The following is a 20,513-nucleotide window of genomic DNA, read 5'->3' as shown; positions in this document are numbered from 1 at the left end:
AAAACCCTAAAAACTGGCTGAGGCACTCCTAGCATCCAGCGAACGAGAGAAGGTCTACATGGAAGCCCCCGGTAGTAGAGGCTGGGATACAGTCTCGCCAGAAACCCTACTTCCTCCTCCTTTTCCTCCTCCTCTTTGACCCCTTGACCCCTGAGAACCCGCAGCTTCTCACTGAGGAGCAAAAGCTTTAAACCCCACATTGGGCACCTCCCACTTTTAAGATCTGCACCTGAGAGACGGGCCTCCAAAACATCTAGCTTTGAAAACTAACGGGGGCTCTGTCCACAAGCCCCACAAGGCTCTACGGAACTGGGCTCTTAAAGGGTTCGCACTGGGGTGCACCAGCCCCAAAGCTCAGGGCAAAGCGTGGATGCAGGGTGCCAGGTCTTGTAGGGAGAGAGGCCCACGTGCTGGTCTTGGAGTTGGCCTGGGCTCAGGCATCTGATCAGACAGGCATTTGCTGGCGCTCTGGGGGCGGGGGGGGGGGGGGGGGGGCGGGGCGGGGGGGGGGAGCTGGCGGCTGCCATCTTGGCTCTCCGTCCGCAGCCTCCAGGGGCGAGGGTCCCCTGAGCGGAGCTTTTATGTGTGTCTGGCTGCCGCCCAGGAGCCACTCCTTGATTGCCTGGCTCTGCTGGCCAATGGGGCTTGCGTTCTTGGGTCCCCTGGGAGTATGGTAATCTGCAAGGTGGTTCTTGGTCTGCCACCTGGGGCAGTGCACAGACAGCCGTCTGAGGCGCCCTCCCCAGGCTCTCTGCGAGTGCAGCCTCTTTGCTGGTCCTGGACCTCCGGTTGGAGGTGCAGGCCCACCTATAGAGCTCTATGGACGTGGATGTGCTCTCAGGGAAGGTAGGCTAGTGTAAGGCATCTTTGCGCTCTCCCTCTGCCTTGCTATAGCTCACAGACAGGAGTTTGTACACTCCTCTGGAGTCCCAATTTGGGGGACTGCTTCCCCAGGGGACACCTCGAGATGGTGGCCAGCGAGGCATACACTTGCAGTCCCATAGGGTTGTATATACCTGCATACTTTAAAAGCTGCTGCCTGAAGGTCTGGCTTCTTAATCACATACCACAATATAGCACATTAGAAAACTCTAAATATGAAAAATAATCTTCCACAATCTCACCAGCAATCACTGACTTTTTCATTCATGCCACCTTCTAGTCGCTGTCCAGCTCATTTTCAGAATCTGTATTGACTTTTTTCTTCCTGTATTGTGATTTTAAAATACCATATTTGTTTAACCAAAAAAAAAAAAAAACTCTTAAAGAGCTATGCATAAGCTCTACCAAGCACAGCATTGATTTCTAATGTGTATGTGAGTAATAAATTTACGAATATCATGGGTTACCCTCCTTGTGTTTCTTGTGCTCTCCTGCAATAGTTCATGGACTGGCTTTGCGAATCGGTGCTTGTCCAAATAGATATTTTATATTCATCTCTTCAATTCTTGCTTACTAAACTTCACAGATATAGTGGTTCCCCATGATATATTATTAAGAACAAACAATTAACTTGTCATTTTATTTAAAAGAACAAAGTTCTCATTTCAAAAGCTCTGCATGCATTTACCATAATTATATGGGAATCTTTTCAAAGCTGCTTTTTCATCTTTTGAGGTTCCCCCTCTAACTTTGCCAAATATAGTTATTAATAAATCTCTACAATAATTAATTTTAAACAAATTTGATTACAATTTAAAACAAGTTTGGAATGTTTTATTTATGTAAGCACTTTTGTAAATGCAAAAAGATATTGGGCATCCTTGAAAGTAATATTGGGTTGGCCAAAAATTTCGTTTGGTTAATGAATACATTGTTCAATAAAGTTCTTAGTGAAAATGAAAAATGTCTTTTATTTTTACTTAAAACTGAACGAACTTTTTGGCCAACCCAATATTTAAAAAAACTGACCTTATAAATTCTCTGATGTATGAACTTTGTATTAATACTTATATAAATGCATACCACCACCTCTTCCATTACCATAAGGCTTAATGATTATGGTCTTAGGGTAATGTTAAAGGTTTCTTTTAAATAAGTAGTACCCAACATCTTTTTGAGAACATTTAACTTTTTTTGCTTGGAGGCAGTGTGAGGGATTGGTGAATCTAATCATTTACATCAGATTCAATCTAGTGTGTATCCTCCCTCAAAGTAAATGAGTTAACCTTATCATTAAACCTTATTTTGTTTTAAATACAAGAATAATAATAGGGCTTCCCTGGTGGCATAGTGGTTGGGGGTCCGCCTGCTGATGCAGGGGACGCGGGTTCATGGCCGGGTCCGGGAGGATCCCACGTGCCGCAGAGCGGCTGCGCCCATGGGCAGTGGCCACTGGGCCTGCGCGTCTGGAGCCTGGGCTCCACAGCAGGAGAGGCCACAGCAGTGAGAGGCCCGTGTACCGCAAAAAATAATAATAATAATAATAATAATGATAATAATAAAATAATTGACCTCAATGGTCTTTGTCAGTATTAGTGACTTTGGGTGAAAAAGTTAGTTCTTACTCTCTCAGAAATAAGATATTTTGATCCACCAGAGGGCAGACAGAAGAAGCAAGAAGAACTACAGTCCTGAAGCCTGTGGAACAAAAACCACATTCACAGAAAGATAGACAAGATGAAAAGGCAGAGGGCTACATACCAGATGAAGGAACAAGATAAAACCCCAGAAAAACAACTAAATGAAGTGGAGATAGGCAACCTTCCAGAAAAAAAATTCACAATAATGATGGAGAAGATGATCCAGGACCTCGGAAAAAGAATGGAGGCAAAGATCGAGAATATGCAAGAAATGTTTAACAAAGACCTAGAAGAATTAAAGAACAAACAAACAGAGATGAACAATACAATAACTGAAATGAAAACTAGACTAGAAGGAATCAATAGCAGAATAACTGACGCAGAAGAACGGATAAGTGACCTGGAAGACGGAATGGTGGAATTCACTGCTGTGGAACAGAATAAAGAAAAGAGAATGCAAAGAAATGAAGACAGCCTAAGAGACCTCTGGGACAACATTAAACGCAACAACATTCACATTATAGGGGTCTCAGAAGGAAAAGAGAGAGAGAAAGGACCAGAGAAAATATTTGAAGAGGTTATAGTCGAAAACTTCCCTAACATGGGAAAGGAAATAGCCACCCAAGTCCAGGAAGCACAGCGAGTCGTATACAGGATAAACCCAAGGAGAAACATGCCAAGACACATAGTAATCATATTAGCAAAAATTAAAGACAAAGAAAAATTATTGAAAGCAGCAAGGGAAAAATGACAAATAATATACAAGGGAACTCCCATAAGGTTAACAGCTGATTTCTCAGCAGAAACTCTACAAGCCAGAAGGGAGCGGCATAATATACTTAAAGTGATGAAAGGGAAGAACCTACAACCAAGAGTACTCTACATGGCAAGTGTCTCATTCAGATTCGATGGAGAAATCAAAAGCTTTACAGACAAACAAAAGCTAAGAGAATTCAGCACCACCAAACCTGCTTTACAACAAATGCTAAAGGAGCTTCTCTAAGTGGGAAACACAAGAGAAGAAAAGGACCTACAAAAACAAACCCAAAACAATTAAAAAAATGGTCATAGGAACATACATATCGATAATTACCTTAAACGTGAATGGACTAAATACTCCAGCCAAAAGACACAGGCTTGCTGAATGGATACAAAAACAAGACCCATCTATACGCTGTCTACAAGAGACCCACTTCAGACCTAGGGACACATACAGACTGAAAGTGAGGGGATGGAAAAAGATATTCCATGCAAATGGAAAACAAAAGAAAGCTGGAGTAGCAATACTCATATCAGATAAAATGGACTTTAAAATAAAGAATGTTACAAGAGACAAGGAAGGACACTACATAATGATCAAGGGATCAATCCAAGAAGAAGATATAACAATTATAAATATATATGCACCCAACATAGGAGCACCTCAATACATAAGGCAACTGCTAACAGCTATAAAAGAGGAAATGACAGTAACACAATAATACTGGGGGACTTTAACACCTCACTTACACCAATGGACAGATCATCCAAAATGAAAACAAATAAGGAATCAGAAGCTTTAAATGACACAATAGACCAGATAGATTTAACTGATACTTATAGGATATTCCATCCAAAAACAGCAGATTACATTTTCTTCTCAAGTGCGCATAGAATATTCTCCAGGATAGATCACATCTTGGGTCACAAATCAAGCCTCAGTAAATTTAAGAAAATTGAAATCATATCAAGGATCTTTTCTGACCACAATGCTATGAGATTAGAAATGAATTACGGGGAAAAACGTAAAAAACACAAACACATGGAGGCCAAACAATACGTTACTAAATAAGCAAGACATCACTGCAGAAATCAAAGAGGAAATCAAAAATACCTAGAGACAAATAACAATGAAAACACAATGATCTAAAACCTATGGGATGCAGCAAAAGCTGTTCTAAGAGGGAAGTTTATAGCTATACAAGCCTACCTCAAGAAACAAGAAAAATCTCAAATAAACAATCTAACCTTACACCTAAAGGAACTAGAGAAAGAAGAACAAAAATAACCCAAAGTTAGCAGAAGGAAAGAAATCATAAAGATCAGAGAAGAAATAAATGAAATAGAAACAAAACAATAGCAAAGATCAATAAAACTAAAAGGTGGTTCTTTGAGAAGATAAACAAAATTGATAAACCATTAGCCAGACTCATCAAGAAAAAGAGGGAGATGACTCAAATCAGTAAAATTAGAAATGAAAAAGGAGAAGTTACAACAGACACTGCAGAAATACAAAGCATCCTAAGAGACTACTACAAGCAACTCTGTGCCAATAAAATGGACAACCTGGAAGAAATGGACAAATTCTTAAAAAGGTATAACCTTCCAAGACTGAACCAGGAAGAAATAGAAAATATGAACAGACCAATCACAAGTAACGAAATGGAAACTGTGATTAAAAATCTTCCAACAATCAAAAGTCCAGGACCAGATGGCTTCACAGGTAAATTCTGTCAAATATTTAGAGAAGAGCTAACACCCATCCTTCTCAAACTCTTCCAGAGAACTGCAGAGGAAGGAACACTCCCAAACTCATTTTATGAGGCCACCATCACCCTGATACCAAAACCAGACAAAGATACTACAAAAAAAGAGAATTACAGACCAATATCACTGATGAATATAGATGCAAAAATCCTCAACAAAATACTAGCTAACAGAATCCAACAACAAATTAAAAGGATCATACCCCACGATCAAGTGGGATTTATCCCAGGGATGCAAGGATTCTTTAATATATGCAAAACAATCAATGTGATACACCATATTAACAAATTGAAGAATAAATACCATGTGATCATCTCAATAGATGCAGAAAAAGCTTTTGACAAAATTCAACACCGATTTATGATAAAAACTCTCCAGAAAGGGGGCATAGAGGCAACCTACCTCAACATAATAAAGGCCATATACGACAAACCCACAGCAAACATCATTCTCAATGGTGAAAAACTGAAAACATTTCCTCTAAGATCAGGAACAAGACAAGGATGTCCACTCTCACCACTATTATTCAACATAGTTTTGGAAGTCCTAGCCACAGCAATCAGAGAAGAAAAAGAAATAAAAGGAATACAGATTGGAAAAGAAGAAGTAAAACTGTCACTGTTTGCAGTTGACATGATACTATACATAGAGAATCCTAAAACTGCCACCAGAAAACTACTAGAGCTAATCAATGAATTTGGTAAAGTTGCAGGATACAAAATTTATGCACAGAAATCTCTTGCATTCCTATACACTAATGGTGAAAAATCTGAAAGAGAAATTAGGAAACACTCCCATTTACCATTGCAACAAAAAGAATAAAATACCTAGGAATACACCTACCTAGGGAGACAAAAGACCTGTATGAAGAAAACTGTAAGACACTGATGAAAGAAATTAAAGATGATACCAACAGATGGAAAGATATACCATGTTCTTGGATTGGAAGAATCAATATTGTGAAAATGACTACACTACCCAAAGCAATGTACAGATTCAATGCAATCCCTATCAAATTACCAATGGCATTTTTACAGAACTAGAACAAAAAATCTTAAAATTTGTATGGAGACAGAAAAGACCTCGGATAGCCAAAGCAGTCTTGAGGGGAAAATGCAGAGCTGGAGGAATCAGACTCCCTGACTTCAGACTATACTACAAAGCTACAGTAATCAAGATAATATGGTACTGGCACAAAAAGAGAAATATAGATCAATGGAACAGGATAGAAAGCCCAGAGGTAGACCCACGCACCTATGGTCAACTAATCTATGACAAAGGAGGCAAGGATATACAATGGAGAAAAGACAGTCTCTTCAATAAGTGCTGCTGGGAAAACTGGACAGTTACATGTAAAAGAATGAAATTGGAACATTCCCTAACACCATACACAAAAATAAACTCAAAATGAATTCGAGACCTAAATGTAACATCGGACCCTATAAAACTCTTAGAGGAAAACATAGGAAGAACACTCTTTGACATAAATCACAGCAAGATCTTTTTGAATCCACATCCTAGAGTAATGGAAATAAAACCAAAAATAAACAAATGGGACCTAATGAAACTTCAAAGCTTTTGCACAGCAAAGGAAACCATAAACAAGACAAAAAGACAACCCTCAGAATGTGAGAAAATATTTGCAAATGAATCAATGGACAAAGGATTAATCTCCAAAATATATAAACAGCTCATGCAGCTCAATATTAAAGAAACAAAAAACCCAATCCAAAAATGGGCAGAAGACCTAAATAGACATTTCTCCAAAGAAGACATACAGATGGCCAAGAAGCACATGAAAAGCAGCTCAACATCACTAATTATTAGAGAAATGCAAATCAAAACTACAATGAGGTGTCACCTCACACTGGTTAGAATGGGCGTCATCAGAAAATCTACAAACAAATGTTGGAGAGGGTGTGGAGAAAAGGGAACCCTCTTGCACTGTTGGTGGGAATGTAAATTGATACAGCCCCTATGGAGAACAGTATGGAGGTTCCTTAAAAAACTAAAAATAGAATTACTGTATGATCCAGCAATCCCACTACTGGGCATATACCCAGAGAAAACCATAATTCAAAAAGACACATGCACCCCAATGTTCACGGCAGCACTATTTACAATAGCCAGGTCAGAAGCAACCTAAATGCCCATCTACAGACGAATGGATAAAGAAGATGTGGTACATATATACAATGGAATATTACTCAGCCAAAAAAGGAACGAAATTGAGTCATTTGTTGAGATGTGGATGGATCTAGAGACTGCCATACAGAGTGAAGTAAGTCAGAAAAAGAAGAACAAATATCGTATATTAACGCATGTATGTGGAACCTAGAAAAATGGTACAGATGAACCGGTTTGCAGGGCAGAAGTTGAGACACAGATATAGAGAACAAACGTATGGACACCAAGGGGGGAAAGCCGCGGAGGAGTGGGGATGGTGGTGTGATGAACTGGGCAATTGGGATTCACATGTGTACACTGATGTATATAAAATTGATGACTAATAAGAACCTGCTGTATAAAAAAATAAAATAAAATTCAAAAAAAAAAAAAAAGATTTTTTTTTTTTTTTTTTTTTTTGCGGTACGTGGGCCTCTCACTGTTGTGGCCTCTCCCGTTGCAGAGCACAGGCTCTGGACGTGCAGGCTCAGCGGCCATGGCTCACGGGCCCAGCCGCTCCGCGGCATGTGGGATCTTCCCGGATTGGGGCACGAACCCGTGTCCCCTGCATCGGCAGGCGGACTCTCAACCACTGCGCCACCAGGGAAGCCCGAAATAAGATATTTTAATTTCTTTCTCTTAGGTTAATTAAGACAAAAATATATGATGTGTGAAGATGTCAACATATCCCATATTATCATTAGGATTGATTAGGTTCTAAAGCAGCAGATATAGGATCTAAGAGGAAGGACAAGGTTTTACTTCCTGAGTAGAACAGTAAAGGAGATCTATTACTATGAAGGTGTTTAGAGTTACTGTATCTTATTGTCAAAGAGAAACGTAACTGACAACAAATATGGAGTCAATGAGGACATCATAATGACGCTTATAACAAAATACAGCCACCAAGCTGAGATTCGTTAGGTGAGAAATAGTGACTTAGACCATAATGTGATACTCTTTTATAAGCCATTAACATTAGAGATGAAAAGGAAGTTCTATTAAATTACCTGGGGCAATATCTTTCTTCCTCTACAAGTGTGCACACTTGACAATAGATGTCTCAAGAAATGTAACTAACCATTTGTTTAAATCTAACATGGATAAGCTGCAATTAAATAAGCATTTTATGCCCTACGTTAGATTGGCCCTAATGAGCAAGTCTAAATCTTGTTTTCAAGATCAAAATTGCCTTTTGTGACAGCACCTCTTTGCCAGTCTGTCCTTCCAATAGGGACAAGCACTTCAGAGTAAGGGCAAGCATGCCTAACAGATAGAGACAGCAGGTCACTCTCCAGAAGTCGCGAGAACTGTTCAAAGTCACGGTCCATTAGAAACAACAGAGACTGTGCTACTTCAGAAAGGTAGTTTGGTTTCAAGAAAATTAAGACCCTTTTCCCAACCCCTCCAGTGCCCTTGTCATAGAGAAGAGGGGTAAACTGGGCATTCGTAATAGACGAGGGCAGAGAAACTGGCCATGATTCCCTAAAGGCACTGCCTGCCCGGTGCCCTTGGCACTTAACCAAAAGCTACCACATATTGTTATTTTTTGTCTAAGCATCTGTCTGTCTTCCTGACTAGATCGGAAGCATCCCAAAGGCAGGGACCAAGGAGAGCTGTCTGGGTATCACCAGCACCTTCTGTGTGCCCTGTTCAAGTGTTTGCTGTAGATATTGGTGATATTTTTAGGTAAATAAGTAAGTTAGTTAATTAGTAGAATTTCGAAAGGCCAAAGGATCCAATTTTCTCTAAAACTTGAGCAGTTGATTTAAAAAAAAAATTTTATTGAAGTATAGTTGATTTATAATGTATTTCTGCTGCACGGCAAAGTGCTTCAGTTATACATATATATACACATTCTTTTTTAAAATATTCCTTTCCTTTATGGTTCATCATAGGATATTGAATATACTTCTCTGGGCTATACAATAGGACCTTGTTGTTTATCCATTCTGTACATAATAGCTTACATCTGCTAACCCCAACCTCTCACTCCATCCCTCCCCCAACTCCCTCTCCCTTGGCAGCCACCAGTCTGTTCTCCACATCCGTGAGTCTGTTTCTGTTTCATAGATAGGTAGGTTCACTTGTGTCATAATTTAGATTCCACATATAAGTGATATCAAATGGTATTTGTCTTTCTCTTTCTGACTTACTTCACTTAATATGATAACCTCTAGTTGCATCCATGTTGCTGCAAATGGCATTATTTCATTCTTTTTTATGGCTGAGTAGTATTCCATTGTATATATGTACCACACCTTTATGAATCACCATTCATCTGTTGATGTACATTTAGGTTGTTTCCATGTCTTGGCTATTGTAAATAGTGCTACTATGAACACAGGGGTGCATGTATCTTTTTGAATTATAGTTTTGTCTGGATATATGCCCAGGAGTAGGATTGCTGGATCATATGGTAATTCTATTTTTAGTTTTCTGAGGAACTTCCATACTATTTTCCATAGCAGCTGCACCGACTTATATTCCCACCAACAGTGTAGGAGGGTTCCATTTTCTCCACACCCTCTCCAGCATTTGTTATTTGTAGACTTTTTAATGATGGCCATTCTGACCAGTGTGAGGTGGTACTTCATTGTAGTTTAGATTTGCATTTCTCTAATAATTAATGATGTTGAGCATCTTTTCATGTGTCTATTGGCTATCCGTATTTCTTCTTTGGAGAAATGTCTGTTTAGGTCTTCTGCCCATTTTTGGATTGGGTTGTTTGTTTTTTGGTTGTTGAGTTGTATGAGCTGTTTGTAAATCAAGCCCTTGTCATTTGCAAATATTTTCTCCCATTCTGTAGTTTGTGTTTTTGTTTTGTTTATGGGTTTCTTTGCTGTGCAAAAGCTTGTAAGTTTGATTAGGTCCCATTTGTTTATTTTTGTTTTTATTTCTATTGCTTTGGGAGACTGACCTAAGAAAACATTGGTACAATTTATGTCAGAGAATGTTTTGCCTATGATCTCTTCTAGGAGTTTTATGGTGTCATATCTTATGTTTAAGTCTTTAAGCCATTTAGAGTTTATTTTTGTGTATGGTGAGAGTGTGCATTCTAACTTGAGCAGTTGATTCTTTGCCTAGTTAATGTGGGGCAGATCCCTTCTCTGTAGGAGGAATAAATGCAAAATGAGTAAAAAAAAATCACATATTGTATTAGTTTATTAATATATAATTTTAATAAACACAGTTTTGTTTTCTTTAGAAAACACAGTAAAGCATAAAATCATCAGAATATTTAAATAAGCCAAAACTGGGGCTTCCCTGGTGGCGCAGTGGTTGAGAGTCCGCCTGCCGATGCAGGGGACATGGGTTCGTGCCCCGGTCCGGGAAGATCCCACATGCCGCAGAGCGGCTGGGCCTGTGAGCCATGGCTGCTGGGCCTGCGTGTCCGGAGCCTGTGCTCTGCAACAGGAGAGGCCACAACAGTGAGAGGCCCGTGTACCGCAAAAAAATAATAATAATAAAATAAAAATAAAAGCCCAAACTTCAAATTCATCTTCACCTTCTCAGATCTTTATTGGTTGAAAGTTATGCCAACTTTATCAGTATCAGGGCTGTAGAACTGGTCCTATGTGCTGTTAACAGTTATTACAGGTAAAATTGTTCCATGGTTTAATAATTTGAGAAAATTTTGGGTGAAACAGGTTAAATGAGATTTCTTTATTATAGGGTTTCTCCAAGTTTTAAAATTATGCCAACATGCATTATGAATCTTCAAGGTTGGAAGGCAGATTGTGTGGATTTATTGACATCATATAACTCTTTTACGGAACAACTAAGGGATTAGTGGTCTGAGGAACACACTTTGGGAAATGCTGACTCAGATTTCTAATGTAGGCTCCTTCTGCTAGAGAAATTTCACCATTGAAAACCTGTGTTGAAAGACCTGCAATTCAGTACAACTTCCTGGCATGATGGTTCTCAGTGCTGGCCAACTATTAGAATCACCTGAGAGCTTTAAACATGCCAGTGCCCAGGCCCCAGCCCAGGCCAGCTAAGTCAGGGTCTTTGAGGGTGAGTTTTCCCATCTATAAAATAGAAATAATACTACCTACCTCACAGGATTGTCATGAAACATAAATGAGAGCGTATGTGTAAAATGCCTACTCTGGTGCCCAAAACAAAATATGGTCTTCGAGAAAATGTTTCATTCTGGGGAGAGTGTAGAATTTCAATTTTAAAATGTAGACGATATTATTAAAATAGAAAATCACTATTTGGCTGGCCCCGTTTTGCCTCCATGGATGCTAAAATTAGAGGGTAAATGTATGATGAGAAACAGGATGTTTGCACAGTCTGAAGGTGTTTCCCGTAATACACTTATTTGTTCCAAAAGGAAAATAGTAACTTCAACAGTGGAAGAATCTGCGGACCCCATCTTAACTAAGTGAAGAAAGGTAACCTCACCAGTAATGAGACATATTAACATCACATACCCCGGATCCCATGCATTGAGAAGAGCATGCCAGCGCTTCTGTACTATTGTTGCCCAAAAATACATTACCTGGGTTTACTTATAAGGAAACATCAGACAAACCCAAAGCAAAGGACATTTTACAAAATAACTGGCAGCACTCCTCAGAAATGTCAAGGTCATGAAAGAAAAAGAAAGACAGACTGAGGAACTGTCCCTGACTGGACGAGACTGAGGAACCATGACAGCCAAATGCGATGCATGAGCCTGGACTGGATCAAGGACTAGTCCTTGGGACATTAGTGGGATATTAGTGGGACAATTGGTGACAATCCAATGAGTTTTGTAGAGTATGCATTTTTCAGTGTTATTTACCTGGTTTTGACAATGGTGCTGTGGTAATGTAAGATGTTAATGTTCGGGGATGAGGGGTGATGGGTAAATGGAACGCTGTACTTAGTATTTTGCACCTTTTTTGTAAGGCTGAAACATTTTCAAGATGAAAAGTTAAAAAGTTGTTTTAAAATTTTAATGTTTCTTCATTTCTTCCCATTCTGGCACTTTAGAGATAATAGAATCAGTATTTTTCCCTCTTAGGTATTTTGAATATAGGGGAAATAGGCCCCTGTACTGTAGCGTGTACATTGATTATAGTGAAAAAGAGGCCCAAGATGTACATTGTAGGAAGCCTCTCATATGATTTTAATAAATGTGTTCTCTAAATAAATGTGGCTAGAGGCTTTGGTAGAAGAGGAAAAACAAAAGAGATCCAGGAAAGTAGAGGATAGGAGCAGAGGAGGTGGTGAGAAGAAATTAGGAGCTGCTGGAGATGGGTTTTGGAAAGAGTTCTTGAGTAAGGGGGCAGGGGGAGGACAGACAGCTGTGGGTAGGAAATAGCTATGAAGGATATTAAGAAGGGCAGAGAAGGGATAGAAGCATTTAAAGATATTTTGCTCCCATCATACATGTATGTCCTCCTTGATATTTGTTTGTGAGCCTGCAGTAGAGATTTTGATTTTTTCCAATTTTTTTCTGTTTTTTTCTTTGAATACTACTCTATGCTGAGACTCTCCTCGAAGGGCCTGGTTATTGCTGTTACACTGAGATACAGTCCAGATCGTGTGCCTTGTTTGCGAGACAGACAACACAACAATTTATCTGGTAGCCCTTTGGCCCTTATGGAAAAAAGGAGTTTGGCCCTGCAACCTCAAACCGCTGAAGGACCATGCAGTGTAGTTCTCTGTTGCCGGGCATGAGTAAGGGTCACGATCAGTAGACTTAGGGAGAATTGCTGGAACAGTGTGGCTGAGGAGCTGCATGGGGCCTCTCACAGGTTGTCTTCACTGGCAGTGTCCATTTGTTTCTTCCCAATCATTTTCAGGACTGGAAGCCAGAAATGAATCTGAAAAGACACGAAGCTGGATGAATGAGCATTAGAGTCATTTCAAATGCCACTGACACAAACTTTTCACAAGACTTTGAAATGGCCGGGAAAGCTTATCCTCAGGGATTATTTCGGTCTTTCATTGTCCATGAACTATTTTCCAGTTCTGTAAGCTGTAGATAGCTGATGGCAACAATGCAAATGATTCCTGTCCATGCACATGCAAATGAATTTCACCCTGCAGAGTACAATTGACCCTCCCATCCTCCCTTGTGGAAGAAGCCAGTTTTATATCTATTAAACAAATTCATTTTGGTATTCAAGATGGCCTGTATGTATGTGTGATTTAAATTGTTCTTTGAATTGGTTGGAGTTTCTTACTGTTCTGTCTTTAATATGTTGAATGAAATCTTTGACAAGTGTTCATTTTATATGTGTATGAAAGTCATTATGTTATCATATATATGTATAAATATATACATATATATATCATCATATATATATATATATATATATATTTTTTTTTTTTTTTTGCGGTACACGGCCTCTCACTGTCGTGGCCTCTCCTGTTGCAGAGCACAGGCAACGGACGCGCAGGCTCAGCGGCCATGGCTCACGGGCCCAGCCGCTCCGCGGCATGTGGGATCCTCCCGGACCGGGGCACGAACCCGTGTCCCCTGCATCGGCAGGCGGACTCTCAACCACTGCGCCACCAGGGAAGCCCTCATCATATATATTTTGTAATACTGGAGAATGAGCAAATTCTTTGGAGTTTACCAAGCTGTAGTAGATACTTCCCTTCTGTTATTTATTTATCCCGGTAAAGTAACTCTGACTGGGTATTGTTCTTTAACAGCCATTAGAGAGGGCCTTCCCGGTAGCTTTTCTACAATATGACTGAATGTACTCACTTGAAATCAGTGAAGGCTATCTGGTAGAATCCTCTGGACCGGCATTGCTGCAGAGTCTTCTGGACTTAGCCATGTACATCTGTTCCCCGTCACTGTTCACCTACCCCCACCCCCGCCCCGAAAGTGTCCTATCTGTTGCCGGGGATATAAGCCCTAATGTAATGTTGAAGAGTGCTTTAAAATTCCATTTGCCCTTCAAAATCAAAATTTCCCTAATTACAGGTTATAACCCTATTTTGGCTTTACCTTTGTAAAGTACAGACTCAGTTTCCTTTTTACTTCTCCCACTGGCTGCTTTGATCTTTTCTTCAGTAGCTTTGCATGTAGGTATTGGATGCGCTCCCTCTGCACACTTGGGTAGAAGGATGCTGACACCAGGATTTTGAGTTGCATCAGGATGGAGGACAGCAGTCCTAGCATCACTAGTATCACAAGAATAAAACTGAGAGGAATCCAGGTCTCAGACAGAAGTAGCTTTGGTTTAGGGAGGCAACTGGGTTCAAACAGAGATATATTAAATGAAGAATCATGGATGATGTCTTGAGCTTCTTGTTTCTAAAACGAAAGAATAAAATCATCAAGATCCATGCCATTTTCATACTCTGTCCTTGTCTTTCTCAATACTGCCCCGTAGCACGTAACATTTATCTTAAAATATGCAGGGAGCTTTGGCTGAAGGGGCTATCCCAGCTCCTTTTATGTGCTATGACTGGAATAAAGGAGAAGGGACGAATTTTAATTGTAGCCATTGCAGAGTTTTCCAAAGTGGGATTGTGGAAATATAGATTTCCTTGAGAGAAGGATATCAGATAAGTTTGTTTGCTCTGTCCTTTCTTTAGAGAGTCACGATGGCCATGAGACTGTTGAGGGTGCTGAGAAGAAAGCAGAGAAATTTGCTTAAATTCAGCCAACGATTCTCCTATTAATTTTGACCGCATGACTTATTTTTACGGAACACCCGTTTCTACACTTCAGAGCATGTGGGACTAACGAAAGATGGTTTTTGCTTAACTGGGGGAGAAGTTTTTTTTGTAGCAGAGCCCCTCAAGACCCAGTCATAGCCTCTCCATCTCGACAAACACCTCGTCAGCAGACCACAAGGTCATAAAGATGTGGAGGCATTAAATTATGTTCTAAGTCATCCTTCTAGAGCTTGAGGTGGCGGGGAGGGGGGGTGGGGGGGTGGAATTATTCTTGATGCAAGAATACAAAGAAGAGTATATTTACTCAAAGTGTCTCTAAAATCCTATTTATAGAGGTCTCAAAATAGGACATTTTCACATCTCTCTTAGATGATAGGAGGGGTGCATTCCTCCCCGCTTGAAGGCAAGAGAATAAGCCAGTTGCCCTCAACAAACTGACCCAGAGGGCAGGTGACATTGAGCCACCCAGCCAAGCCACCAGCAGGAGACGTGTGTGCTGATTCAGCTCTTACTTTTCCCTGACCTGAGAAAGCCACATAGTCTCTTGGTGGATTTGTTTTCCAATTTGGTAAAACAGGAATTAATGGACCAGCTCCTGCCCATGAATAAACGACTCCCAGTGTAAATTAAGCACCTTGGGGATGGAGCATTAACGTTACAGACTGGAGTACTTAGTAAGTTATTATCACTCCAACACCCTAGAGCCCTGGGGCGCAAAGGAGGAAAATGACTTCTGAAAAGAACCCAATCACACCCAGAGAACACCACGCACCTTCGATTTACCCCAATACCTGTGAAAAATCTGGAAACCCCAAAACCTGGGACTTCTACACAAATGTCAAGTCAGATCTGCAATTTCCCCAGCACTGTGGCTAAGCAGTAGAAAGCATTTGTGTTGCCTCTCCTTTTCGCTTATTAAAAAGACAGTTCACCTACGATTAAATAGAGAGATTTCAGTCCCCAGAGCAGAGGCATGCATTCTTTTCAATACTGTTGAAGAAACAAACACATTGATTGAGTAAGTGATGAGAAATCCTGCAATAAGAAAGCAGCGGGTGTCCGCTCCGGGAAGAAGTTATTTAGTCTAGGAATCTAACCGAGGATTTTGCAGCTGGGAGTCAGGGCTTCAGAAAGGTTGTCAACAGTCTTGTACGGGCTTGGTGGAGGGTAACAAACTCTCAAAATACCGAGCAATGTACTAAATGGTACCCCAATGTTTTAAAATGTGTTTGCCTCTCTCAAGTAAACAATTTGCCAAGGTGGTATTGAGTAATGGATGGAAGATTCACTCTGGTATCAGACAGTCCTGAAAAGTTAATGCAGACCATTGCTGGGCACATAGTAGGTGCTCAATAAGTAGCGACTGTAGCTTTATTTATTTATTTATTTATTTATTTTTTTTGCGGTACACGGGCCTCTTATTGTTGTGGCCTCTCCCGTTGCGGAGCACAGGCTCCGGACGCGCAGGCTCAGCGGCCATGGCTCACGGGCCCAGCCGCTGTGCGGCATGTGGGATCCTCCCGGACAGGGGCACGAACCCGTGTCTCCTGCATCGGCAGGCGGACTCTCAACCACTGCGCCACCAGGGAAGCCCGACTGTAGCTGTTTTTACTTACAGCGTCCACCTATCCAGCCAGGTCTATTCACGTCATTTCCCACTTTTCTTCTTTATTTAAAATTGTATAAAAGTGGGAGAGGGGCTTCCCTGGTGGCGCAGTGGTTGAGAGTCTGCCTGCTAATGCAGGGGACACGGGTTTGAGCCCTGGTCTGGGAGGATCCCACATGCCGCGGAGCAACTGGGCCCGTGAGCCACAACTACTGAGCCTGCGTGTCTGGAGCCTGTGCTCCGCAACGAGAGGCCGCGATCGTGAGAGGCCCGCGCACCACGATGAAGAGTGGCCCCACAACTAGAGAAAGCCCTCGCACAGAAACGAAGACCCAACACAGCATAAATAAATTAATAAAACTCCTATCCCAACATCTTCTAAAAAGAAAAAAAAAAGTTTAAAACAAAAAAAAGTGGGAGAAACCTTGAGCCAATGTTTCTTTTCTTGCTTGACTTCTCCTTTGCAAATCTGCTGCAATGGAGAGACCAGGAACCTCCAAGGTCATCGTGGGATAAGGGCAGGGCACTGCCAGTTACGTGGAAGCCAGCTGCTGGTGGCACAGCCTCCCAGGCTAGGCAGGAGAGAGTTTGAGACAAGCTCCCACAGCAGTCTTGTGCTCGCATCTGTTCTGCGCCCACCACCCTGCTGTCATTGTGAGTGTACGTGGTGGCCTCCCCCGCCAGGACGTGAGCCCTTCGATGGCAGCCGTCACGGTCTAGACAACTTTGCATCCCCAGGACCCAGCAAGACCCCAAAATGTATTTGCCAGGACATTGTCATTGGAAAGCTTCTGGGCCTTTTTTGGAAGGCAGACTTGCCTTTCTCCCCCCGTCTATCTAAAACAGTGAGAATTCACAAAACAGGCATGGGTTTTGGCTCAGAGAGAAATAGATGAGGGAGGAGCAAAAAGATGAAGGAGAGGGAAGAACTGAGAGGGGAAGATCAAAAAAGGGACTAAGGAGGGGGATGGACTACGGGGGAGAGGAGGAGAGAAGCCCTTCTACTAGCCGCCGCCCCGGATCAAGCCTGGCGGAAAACCTTGTTTGGCTTTCATTTGAAACACTGCTTCCATTATCCACCCTGCTCCAGATATGTAGAGCAACAGGGTTCTTGTAATTAACTGAAGACTTCAGAGGAAACAGAGGGCTCAGAGTAATCAACTCCGAGAAGCAGCCCAGGATTAGGCGGGGCAGGGGCCAGACGGTGCCTGCTGAGCCAGGAGAAAAGGGGAGGGAGAGTGTGGATGCAGCAGGAGGAAATGGGCTTTCAAAGGAGGGTTTCCAGGTCCCTTTCTGCCCTTCCCCTCTGAGATTTCCCCAGCAGAGGCACAATCTATTGTAGCTCGATAAAGAGGAGGGAAAATCAGACATATGGAAACAGTAGATGGTGTGTTCACCAGCCCAGGCTAGTGCACACCACCCAGCATGCATGACCTTCACACACGCACACGTGCACATGTACACACATACAACTACACGTGCTACGTGTGCACATGCACACAGAGGCACACACGTGTGCACGTTCCATGTAGCGCAGAATGCTAGGTTTAAAAACAAATAAGACAAGTATCTGACAGTATCCAGCCTCTGAAATGTCTACATAATCATCAATTTCCACAGGGAAAAATGGAAAAGAGAAAAGATGGGATGAACAAAAAGCATGGTCTCCTCTGTTGCGGTACGGCTGCCACAGGAAACTAATACAGTGATCGAAAATGTTCAGAATGTTCTCATGCTCTAACATTGGGGTTTCAACTCAATCTAACCAGCATTTTGGGTGTTCTTCCTACACGCCAGGCTCCGTGCCAGGCACTGAGGATCCAGAGGGGAATAAGACACTGCCCTGCCTTGGCAAGTTCACGATCTTTTGCAAACACACAGCAAACAGCTGGGATACACAGTGAGACGGGCCTGGGAGCACCTACCTCTCTGTGCAGCTTCAAGTGAACCTCAAGCCCTGGCAAGCTTTGGAAATGTTTGCTGATGGAGAAAATGAGCCAATATAGCAGATAATCTATGGCTGCAAACAACACCCAGATGTAGAGATGGGTAAGTACCGGGAGGAAAAACAGCCCCAGGTTTTTCCTGTCTTTAGGAGTCAGCCAGAAAGACGGGGTGACGACATACTTCTTCCTTTCCTGCTTATTCAGCGGGAGAACGCAGGGCCTCTGTTCATGCCTCTCCCTCTCGTCAAACTGAACAAATTGTCTGGTGATGTAGATGTTCTCAAACTTCCAACCACAGGAGCCCAAAAATCGCCTCATGAAGAGGCCAGTGCCAAGTAGCACCAGCAGAAGCCCCGTGAGGGCAACTAGCTGCCGCCCCAGGGAAGACAACACCTCTGTCGCTGTCACCACCTGGTACAAGACACGCAGGGCTTTGTATGTAGTGTCATTGAGCTGTGCCTCCAGGGCTTGGCTGGGACTAAAAAGAGAGACCTCCAGTGTTTGGTTCCAAGAAACAAGGTCATCAAATAGACTTAGGTGAGTGGCAAGGCCGTATATCCACTGAATTGCTTCAGTATATTTTTTCAAAAGTGGAAAATGGATGGAAAAGCTCTTTGCCCTTAGGTTGCAAGTCATACTGTCCAGGAGACCTTTAAAGTTGTGAAAAATATTTTCCACGTGTCCAAAGATGACTATCCCTGTGCCAGCAGTGATCAAAGCGTTCCTGCCTTCACGCAGGCCACACGAGAGGAAGAAGAGCAGAAGGAAACACCGTGCGTGCTTGGAACAGCACAGCAGAGCACACGTGACCATCCAGGAGGTGGTGAAGACTATGAACGAGGACAGAAACCAGTAGAAGGCCCCAGAGAGGAGGCCAACAGAAATGAAAGCAACAAAACAACAAGCGCCCAAATGTTGGGTGAAGTCCATCCATCCAAGCCTCCTTGGAGACACATACGTCCTCCAAAGACTGAGGAAGATATTGGTGCCCGAGGTCCAGACACCCATGCTCCCTGTGTCCCTGGAAATGAAAGAGAAACAGGGTCAGATGTTGCTTTTAAATGTCCTCTTTGTAAAGGGCACGATGATAGATTGCATAAAATGGCCGTAATTTTTTACCCTTCTCAGTCTCTACACTATTACTAAACCAAACTTGGGCCCACTCGCTGCCAATCCACTGACACTGGATTGTGGTGAAGGGAAGTGCAGAGTTTATTGCAAGGTGCCCAGTGCAGGACCAAGAAAGGAGAACGGGCAGCTTGTGTTCAAAAGACCTGAACTTGATATAAATGAGTTTATTTACAAAACAGAAGTAGATTCACAGACATAGAAAACAGACTTACGGTTACCAGAGGGGATAACGGGATGGGGAGGTGCAGGGGAGCTAAATTAAAACTTTGGGATCAACTGCTATGTATAAAATAGGTAAACAACAAGGACCTACTGGGACCTACAGCACAGGGAACTATATTCAGTGTCTTGTAATAACCTATAATGGAAAAGAATCTGAAAAAGAATATATATACAAATGTTTATGCATAACTGAATCACTTTGCTATACACCTGAAGCTAACACAACACTGGAAATTAACTATACTTCAATTTAAAAAACACGGTTTAAAAAAAAGAGACCTGGGCTTCCCTGGTGGCGCAGTGGTTGAGAGTCCACCTGCCAATGCAGGGGACACGGGTTCATGCCCCGGTCTGGGAGGATCCCATGTGCCGCAGAGTGGCTGGGCCCGTGAGCCATGGCCGCTGAGCCTGCGTGTACAGAGCCTGTGCTGCGCAACAGGAGAAGCCACAATGGTGAGAGGCCCACGTACCGCAAAAAAAAAAAAAAAAAGAAGAAGTGAGAGAAATAGAATCACATGGTGGGGTTTATTTCTCCAGCCCTTGAATTTGGGATGGCCTTGTGACACCATCGGCCAATGGAATGCGGCAGAAGTAATAGTATGCCTATCCCGAGTCTGTGATTCCCTCCTGCCTCTCTAGGAACCCTACTACTAACTTGTTGACAAGTCCAGGTATTTTAGCTTCTATTGCTGCTGTAGCAAATTTCCACAGACTTAGTGGCTTATAGAAACACATATTTATTCTCTCACAATTCTA

At 42.1% G+C, this 20,513-nt stretch overlaps 2 protein-coding genes across 4 annotated transcripts in view; one reads left to right on the top strand and one right to left on the bottom strand.

Moving 5' to 3' along the window:
- The window catches only part of DPYS (dihydropyrimidinase), a 151,242-nt gene that overhangs the window by 106,986 nt on the left and 23,743 nt on the right, over positions 1-20,513 (top strand). The gene's annotated exons all lie outside the window — the stretch shown is intronic.
- On the bottom strand, positions 9,578-19,800 carry DCSTAMP (dendrocyte expressed seven transmembrane protein). 3 transcript variants are annotated; one of them, XM_082859112.1, is made up of 3 exons: positions 18,384-19,800; positions 14,176-14,484; positions 9,578-13,036 (listed from the first exon to the last, which is right to left on the bottom strand). In XM_082859112.1, the coding sequence occupies exons 1-3, from the start codon at positions 19,410-19,412 to the stop codon at positions 12,962-12,964; spliced, it is 1,413 nt and encodes a 470-aa protein (XP_082715238.1). In that variant the 5' UTR covers positions 19,413-19,800; the 3' UTR covers positions 9,578-12,961. The 3 variants fall into 3 exon arrangements, with proteins under 3 accessions (XP_082715238.1, XP_082715239.1, XP_082715240.1); XM_082859113.1 differs by lacking the exon at positions 14,176-14,484; XM_082859114.1 differs by lacking the exon at positions 14,176-14,484 and having other exon boundaries at positions 18,586-19,800.

Source organism: Leucopleurus acutus (genome assembly GCF_964270905.1).
Source record: "Leucopleurus acutus genome assembly, chromosome: 17".
Classification (NCBI taxonomy): domain Eukaryota; kingdom Metazoa; phylum Chordata; class Mammalia; order Artiodactyla; family Delphinidae; genus Leucopleurus; species Leucopleurus acutus.
The sequence above is the reverse complement of the archived record's forward strand: the minus strand, read 5'-3'. Positions and strand labels throughout refer to the sequence as shown.